The sequence below is a fragment of the Garra rufa genome, chromosome 1 (genome assembly GCF_049309525.1).
Source record: "Garra rufa chromosome 1, GarRuf1.0, whole genome shotgun sequence".
NCBI lineage: Eukaryota > Metazoa > Chordata > Actinopteri > Cypriniformes > Cyprinidae > Garra > Garra rufa.
This window is the reverse complement of record NC_133361.1, coordinates 102,829,903-102,838,976: the sequence shown is the minus strand read 5'-3', so window position 1 is coordinate 102,838,976 and position 9,074 is coordinate 102,829,903. Positions and strand designations below refer to the sequence as shown.

Sequence of the window (9,074 nt, the reverse complement as noted above, 5' to 3'; positions counted from 1 at the left end):
GAGGATTTGTCAATTTCAGTGTGGATCTGTTATTAATTACTTTTGTTTGTAAATACTGAAAACTAAGATCTTAATATGTAACTTTTTTATATTATAATCATATTTTAGCACAGAGTATGCACATTTAAAAAAAAGATAATCTGTGGAAATGAAATAAATAAACCTTAGTAGTGGTAAATAGAAACTGCGACACATTTATTTTTTTGTTCTCATTCGCCTCAATAGCAAAAGAAAAATTAAATCCCTGACAGTGTTTCAGTAACTTTCCAAAAGAGGAATAAATACACAAACACACAAAATAACAAGAGATTGATTACAATAGTCAAAAGAGTGATCGACCATTTGCCATCACACCCTCTTTGTAACAGTTACACAGCAGCATTAACTAGTTTATGTGAATTTAATGACAAGGTATAAAAACATAAAACAAAGTGTTATAAATGTACACACAAATTGAGAATAATATTAATAGATTTACGATGCTAGTTACTTTAGAAAAGCATCATCATATGAGTATGAAATTATATTCTATATACAACATTTCTATGATGTATTTGTGATTCTAGAGAGCAGTGCACGAATGGGACTTTTACTTTGCTCTGGTGATGTGACGTCATAAAGCTGCGCTGAGCTCCTCATCTGTTGTGAGTCACATGAAGAAAGGTTTGTGGTTCTAAAGTTTTTAAACCAATGGACATCTATTAAAGCGTTTTTTTACAAGCTATGTAAAATAAATCATCATTATGAAATACAACGTTGTAATGCTTTAGAGTTCCTGAAGACGTTAGCCTTTAGTAACAGAGAAGGTACGTTTGATTTCTCTCTCTCTATCATGGTGATGTGACGTCATAAATCTGCGCCTCGCTCCTCATCTGTTGTGAGTCACCTGAAGAAAGGTTTGTGGTTTTAAAGTTTTTAAATCAATAGACATTGTTGCATCAATAAAGCGTTTTTACAATCTATATAAAATAAATATAATGCTTTATTTAGTGTTACTGAAAACGTTAGCCTTTAGTAACAGCCTTTAGTCTCAGTTCGCTCTCTATATCATGAATCAATCGTGTGATGATAAGAAGTGAAAAGAGAAACTGAGAATCCGAATCATTTGAATCAAATCATTTGTGAAATGATTCAGTGATTCGATTCAGCGGCACGAGGACTACAAACGACAACAACAAACACAAACGAGTGAAATCACAACCGAGAATGATTTCATGAGAGTGTAATATATTAGATATGAACAAATAATCGAATACTAAATATAAATCAAAATAGCCTGCCTAAATATGAACCTTCTGTGTAATTTTTTTATTTTGTAAATTGTTATACAGATGTCTATTAACTCTCTGACTGTCTTTGTAGTGCACTGACTACTGAACTAGAAGCTGATTGAGACGCATCCAGAGATTTAGTTTGCATTGATTGTTCTTTCTATTAATTATTCTCATCTTAAACAGGACAGAGTGTTCAAACACACAGAAAACCTCCTGGAGAATCAACAGAGATCCACGTGACACACTATTATAAAGATGGCATTTATTAAAGAGGAGAATGAAGACATGAAGATTGAAGAAACATTCAAACATGAAGATACTGAGACACAAATAGGTTGGTTTTTATTCTCTAAGATGAATTCACTACAGAAATAGATAATATCTATGAATAATGTCACACGAGTGTAGAAATGTTAAGACATTTGACAGAAGTGTTGAGATCACATGACAAATACTAACACTGCCTTCAATATTCTGCTTTCACACTGAACATGTGTTATGACATCATGCATTTAAGTTGTAACAATAATAAGAAATAAGCCTAAAAAACTATATATTTTTCTGTAATATTAAACCCAATCTCTGCTTCTAGTATTAAAACTAGGGGTCAGCATAGTTAAATTTTTTTAATCTAGATTAAATATTGGAATTAATCTAGATTAAAATGGCTAATTTGAATTCTGCGGAAGGCATTCAGAATATGCGTGCTACCCAAATAATGACTAAAAGTAAGTCTTCGAGAACGGCCAGGTGGCGCATTAGATAAGGCGCTCATCTCCTGTTTCCAAAATGCATCACAAACTGCTTGACAATTGCATTTACAACATAATTACCTATACAAACTTGTGTAACCAAGTACTTCTGCGCAAAAGGCTGCACGACGTGCGCGTTGCCGGTAAATACACAGACGCACACGGACATGGATTTCTGCGTGCTTCGATTAAACTGCGTTGCTTTTAGAAGCATCAATTCAGTTGTTGCATATAGTTTAATGTCTTTATTTCGGGATTATCAAAGTAAATTAAAACTCAAACTTGAGATTTTACTGGGGCACAGCAGATTTTCACAGGGGCATGTGCCCCAGTAAAAAGGGTCTAGCAACGCACGCAACTGCCCTGAAGCGGCTTCATAACTGCATCCGTGTTTGCACGTCTCATTTGATGTGGTCATTTCACAGAAGTTGAAGACTCCCTACAGTGCAATTCGACTAGATATACGTCATCCGCGCTAAAATATCAAGGTGAAAGTCATCATATCTTGCGTAGTTTAGACCCAGCTCCCAACCCAACTTTGAGAATAGATTAAGGCGATATTTTTTTTAATCGCCCGATAAGAGTCTCACGTTAACACCGATAACGGCCCACCACTAATTAAAACCATTGATTTTTGGTCATGGAACATGAACTTTACTTAATTTCTTAATGATTTTCGGCATAAAAGAAAAATCAATAATTTTCACCCATGCAATGTATTTTTGGCTATTGCTACAAATATACCCCAGCGGCTTAAGACTGGTTTTGTGGTCAAGGGTCATATATATATATATATATATATATATATATATATATAGTTGTTTTGTAGACAATGTAGGACATACAGAAAAACAGCAAAAAATAGGATAAAGAGAGCTGTAAACATAAAGCAAGTTGAATTAAAGACAATAAAACAGAAGATAATTCAAATATTAATATAATTAAGTTAATAAATAGATGACTGCTGTTCAGGAGCGTCAGAGTGGAGCAGTATCGCTGTAAATACGTGTAAATACACGGATAATGTGTCCCATGATTTGTTCCGGAGTTGTTTAATTTGGTTCATTCACAGTTGTTTTCCGGAATCTGTGCGTGCTTTACACACAACCCATAAAGACATGTGATGTTTGGATATGAGATGTAATGCGACGCGTAAGTTTCACGAATCTGAAACTAACCTGAACAAACTGTGCTTCAGCGCTGAACGTGAGGAGCTGGCTCTGCCTGATCGCCACTTCGTTCCACTTTGCACATATTCTTTCGTCTTGAAGAGTCGCATAATAACGTGCATCATCACTACAACACTGCCTTTTTGTTTCTGGCTTTTGTTCACACAGCGCTCGTTCCTGTAATTTTCCAGAATCAGCATGCATTGTGAAAGGGGCTTTACTTAAGCAACAGTTAAGTAGCTTACTGCATTCAGTGTTTGAAAAAAAAAAAAAACATTAATGATCATTCTGAAATATCCTGTTGAGTATCAGCAGGCTAGGCTCTCTCTAGGGCTCTGGGCTCGGCTAAAGCATACATGACCGTAGTTACCTCTGATTGGCCTGGCTGTGCGTCACTCAGAAAACAACAGGCTAATCAGAAGAGAGGCTCATGAATATTAATTAGAGGGGCCAAAATCGACCTGTTTTTGACACAGCTCCTTAAAAAGGAGCTGTAAAAATATATTGAGATGGATTTTGGCACTTATACCGCAAATATATATTCTTAAGGACATCAACAACTAAAATAAACCTCCAGAAATGTGTACAATATGGGACCTTTAATAGTTATGCCACAAATATTTGCATCGCCCAATCATCAGTAACATCAGTAGACCAGTAAAATAAAGCGAGCCACTGAAGGGACACGGTTAGCTTAAAGCTAGCGGTAGCCTGTTACATTGCAGTACAGATTTACATACTGTTACATTGCAGTTAGATTTCACTTACCACATAAACGGAGAGAGATGACTACGCTGATGACGACGAATGATTAACAGATCCTGAGCATCACTAAAGCATCAAAACTTGTGTGGCAAGTCTTTAGCCGTTTCTCAATACCAAGTATGCAGAGTTCGGACTAGCGTCCTTCGTAGTTCGGACTTGGAAGTTTGACTTGGGAGTACGAACTCCCGAGGACGTGAGGATGCAAGTCCTGTAATTCTGCAAATGGAACAGCAGTGTACTTGATAACGTCAGTCAGCTTGCCTCTTCTACTCCGGTTATCTTCAATGTATGTAACTGTTATGTACAATAAGATGAAATATTATATCAACCACCTCTGCATCTTTTAGTTTTCATTGAAACATATTAATAGCTGCAAAAACATAGTTCAGGGAATGTACAGCATTACAGTAAAATGAAATATATCAAACAGCATTGCCTCTATTCCGTTTCATTTAACGTTAAACATATTAATAGCGACAAAAATGTGGTTCATGCAACGCTACAAAACAATAATTACAATGTGATATCAAACACCACTGCCTTCAAAATATAAACTCTTTTCGTACTCATTTAAAAATATAATAAAACATATTAATATGTGATTTAAGCTATATGTGCACTGTGTATAATAACATCTTTATGTATAATAAAATGAAACATGACAAGCACAACTCTGCTTTTTTTGTTAAATGTCAGTTTTAATGAACAATATTAGCCATTATATAAGTATAAAGTATAAGAGACATGTAATCGGAAATAAAGACAAAAGCAGACAATTTGGTCAAATGCATTCTAAAAAGTCAGCGTTGAATTACGATTGATAAATAATTTATAATTTAAATAATTTATAACTTTGTCATCAGTCAAAACGATATGACCTGGAATAAATAATAGATTCACGAGACCAAAAAATAGCTGTTAGATTTACCCAAAACGAATTATACTTCTCGTTTAACTACTACAGAGACATCACGACCAGCGGCAAACGTCAGAAGGACAAGCTGCGGTGAGGCTCTCTCTGCGGGATACATGACCACTGAGCACCCGGTGTTCTGTATGAATCCTTAGAAGAACAATAGGGCCTTCGCCCCTTTGGGCTCGGGCCCTAATAAGAACCCTTAGAAGAACAATAGGGCCTTCGCCCTTTTGGACTCGGGTCCTAAATATTGTTTCAATGCATTCTATGGCACCTTTAAATTTAGTATGCTTGTTACAGCACTTTAGTAAACACTTGTTGTTTTTAAAAGTGATTTAAATGAGATAAATAAACTTTGACATTGACCTAACAGGTCAGTGTAACAGCCCGTTTTTTGATTGGCTAACATAATTTCCCCCTTAATAAAACCTCAGAAAAAATTGTGTGATGAATTTTTCATCTGACGGTTGAGTGGGGAGTTTATCCCCTTTTCTTTTTTTTCCTTGTCTCTTTCTAAATTTGTTTTAAAATTTTATTCCTTAGGAGACAAAAATGGTACAGAAACATTGAGATCAGTCTATATATAGATATATACACATATATCTATCCTAAACTCTGTCATTAGATTTTCCAAATTTTTTTTTTTTTTATTAATTGTATAACGGCCAGCCTAAACTCCGGCTGAGCATACATACATGCATTACATATCTACATGCTTTGATATTAACTGTTTTGTGCCACTTAACTGGGGTTAACTTTTATTTCTTTGTTTTTCCACCTTAGACCTAACAGCGCTGAAAGAGGAGAGAGAAGAACTTAATGAAACTGAAGAGAAAGATCAGTTTGAGAATCTTCATGATTTCGTATCTGGAGAAAATTATTTTTGTTCCTTACAGTCTGAAAAGACTTCTAAACAAAAAAGAGCTCAGACTACAGGAACTAGGAGTTGTTTTGCTTGCGTTCAGTGTGGAAACAGTGTCACTCAAAAAGAAAGAATTCACATTGGAGAGAAGCCTTACACATGTAAACATTGTGGAAAGAGTTTCACTCTAAAAGGACACCTTAACATGCACATGAGAATTCACACTGAAGAAAAGCCATACACATGCAAACAGTGTGGAAAAAGTTTTGCTCTAAGTCGAAACCTTAAAATCCACCAGAAAATACACACCATGGAGAACCCTTTTACCTGCCAACAGTGTGGAAACAGTTTCACTCAAAAAGGAGACCTTAACAGACACATGAGAATTCACACTGGAGAGAAGCCTTACACCTGCCAACAGTGTGGAAAGAGTTTTACTCTAAAAGGACACCTTAACAGACACATGAGAGTTCACACTGGAGAGAAGCCTTACAGATGCGAACAGTGTGGAAAGAGTTTTTCTGAAAGTGGAAACCTTAAAATCCACCAGAAAATTCATACCATGGAGAACCCTTTTACCTGCCAACAGTGTGGAAAGAGTTTTAATCGAAAAGGAAGCCTTAACAGACACATGAGAGTCCACACTGGAGAGAAGCCTTTCTCATGCAAACAGTGTGGAAAGAGTTTTAATGTAAAAGGAAGCCTTAACAAGCACATGAGAGTTCACACTGGAGAGAAGCCTCACACATGCAAACAGTGTGGAAAGAGTTTTAATCAAAAAGGAACCCTTAACTTTCACATGAGAGTTCATACTGGAGAGAAGCCTTACACATGCTCTCAGTGTGGAAACTGTTTTAGTCTAAAAGGAAGCCTTGACAGGCACATGAAGATTCATAATAGAGAGAAACCCAACAGATCCCCTTAGTGTAGAAAGAGTTTCAAACAAAATGTATATAATTGAACATTCTAATTCACATTTTAAAGCATTATGTTTTGTCCATAGTACACTTTAAGCTCAGTCCAACACAATATAGCTAATATGGATTATGGACAATGCGTTTCCTCTGTCTACAATGTACAGATCTGGCCATTAAAAATGCGTCTATTTTCACGCGGCAGCCTGCAATTCGGCACGCGTGGGCACGCGTCCTGCCGCAGCGGCTTTTTTAGATTTTTTTACAACGTTGTTGCACTTCATATAATATCCACCAGGTGGCGCAAGGAACAACATTCTGTAGCCAAACACCATGGCCAGCTCTAGGGGGCGTTGGTCACAAATACCAGTACAATAGTTCAATGATTCCTCTTTCCTGAAATTATGGTTCAAACTAATAGCAAAAAGATAGCCTATTCATAAGCAGGTGCAGTTGTATTGTTATTTTGTTTTCTTTCTTTGTTTTCCTGACGAACATTTATTAGACTGCATCGGAAACAGAAATGTTAATTTCGGTTATTTTATTTCTCCAACCGACAACTGACGTAAACCGCTAAATTCGTTTTCAGGGATTAATTAAACACAAGCAAGAAGCAGCATAAACATCAGAACCTCACGTGCAGAGCTTATGCACAGAGAAAAACCCAACAAACCTATATATAATAATAAATAAAATAGGCCCACATAAGAAATATATGTTTTTCTTTTCTGAATGAATAATAATTTAACGAATTAATAAGTAGCAATCCTATATGCAGAATTTTAGGCAATTTCTGTGATGCGCCCTTAAACCAGCATCTTGTTTCCATTTTTTTTTTTTTTACAAATAGCCTACACGTTTTTTTTTTATTTTAATTTTTATTTTTATTGTGATTGTACACAAATAACAGAAATATGTAAAATATCATAGTTTTAAGCAATGCCGTACTCTTGAACGAGTATTGTAAGCTGTATCCACTTTATTAAGGGGAAAAAAATCAAGTGATCCTGACGGCGCCGCGGGCAGTTAAATTACTCGACCTCTTTCACCTTCAGAATAAAATACATTATATATTTCAGCGTTTTAAAGCAACATCAAATTAAGATATGCATGTTTAAGAGGTAGTTCGTCTTTTTCTTTTTCTAAGATACACAATTTTAGATACACTGACAATTAATTTGAGTAGAGACAGATAGAAATGGGAAGGATAAATATAAACTACAGTATTTTTGCGATTTTGGTGCTTAGAAATTTATTCTAAGCGGGCCGCGGGCGAATAATATAGTTAATATAGCGCGGAGCGGGTGGATGCGGAATAAAACCTTGTGGAATCGGGACTGGAAAAGCACTTTGTTATATCCTATAGACTATTTAGATACTTCATCATCAAGCAAAAATTTATTCATAAGCAGGAGCAGTTTTATTATTATTTTCTTTTATTTTTTTCCTGTTGAACTTTTATTAGACTGCATTGAAAATAGAAATGTTAATTTCTGTTTTTTTTTTCCAAACGACAACCGACGCGTTTAGTTATTATTAACGACAAGATTGTGTTAAATTACATTTAAATTGAAACGTGGCTGTGACACATTAATAACAGTTAAATTCGTTTTGAGGGGTTAATTGTACACAAGCAAAAAGCAGCATAAACATCAGAACATCACGCGCAGATCTTATGCACAGAGAAAACCCAAAAAAGCTGTATGTAAAATAAATAAAAATGCCCATATGCGAAATATAAATTTCTTAATGAATAATAATTTAACAAAACGAAATAAAATTAAATTAATAAGTAGCAAGCCTATATGCAGACTTGTAGGCAATTTCTGTGACGCGCCCTTGAACCAGCATCTTGTTTACATTTTTTTTTTTTTTACAAATAGCATACACATCTGTTTTTTCGTTGTGATTGTACACAAATAACAGAAATATGTAAAATAGCATAGTTTTGAGCAATCCCTTACTCTTGAACGAGTATTGTAAGCTGTATCCACTTAATTAAAAGGGGGAAAAAACGTGATCCTGACGGCGCCGTAGGCAGTTAAATAACTGGACCACTTTCACCTTCAGAATAAAATACATTATATATTTCAGCGTTTTAAAGCAACATCAAATTAAGATATGCATGTTTAAGAGGTAGTTCCTCTTTTTCTTTTTCTAAGATACACAATTTTAGATACACTGACAATTAATTTGAGTAGAGAGGAATAGAAATGGAGAGGATAAATATAAACTACAGTTTTTATAGAGTTAAAAATTAATTAATTTATTTATTAGTATTATTACTATTATTATTTTGATTTGTTTTTGCGATTTTGGTGCTTAGAAATTTATTCTAAGCGGGCAGCGGGCGAATAATATAGTTAATATAGCGGGAGCGGGTGGATGCGGAATAAAACCTTGTGGAATCGGGACTGGAAAA

The 9,074-nt window shown here is 35.1% G+C and overlaps 1 protein-coding gene across 1 annotated transcript; it reads left to right on the top strand.

Moving 5' to 3' along the window:
* Positions 1 to 1,462: 1,462 nt before the first annotated feature.
* Positions 1,463 to 7,391, top strand: LOC141341073 (uncharacterized). Its single transcript, XM_073846219.1, has 2 exons — positions 1,463 to 1,608; positions 5,660 to 7,391. The coding sequence occupies exons 1-2, from the start codon at positions 1,530 to 1,532 to the stop codon at positions 6,661 to 6,663; spliced, it is 1,083 nt and encodes a 360-aa protein (XP_073702320.1). The 5' UTR covers positions 1,463 to 1,529; the 3' UTR covers positions 6,664 to 7,391.
* The last annotated feature ends 1,683 nt before the right edge of the window (positions 7,392 to 9,074 follow it).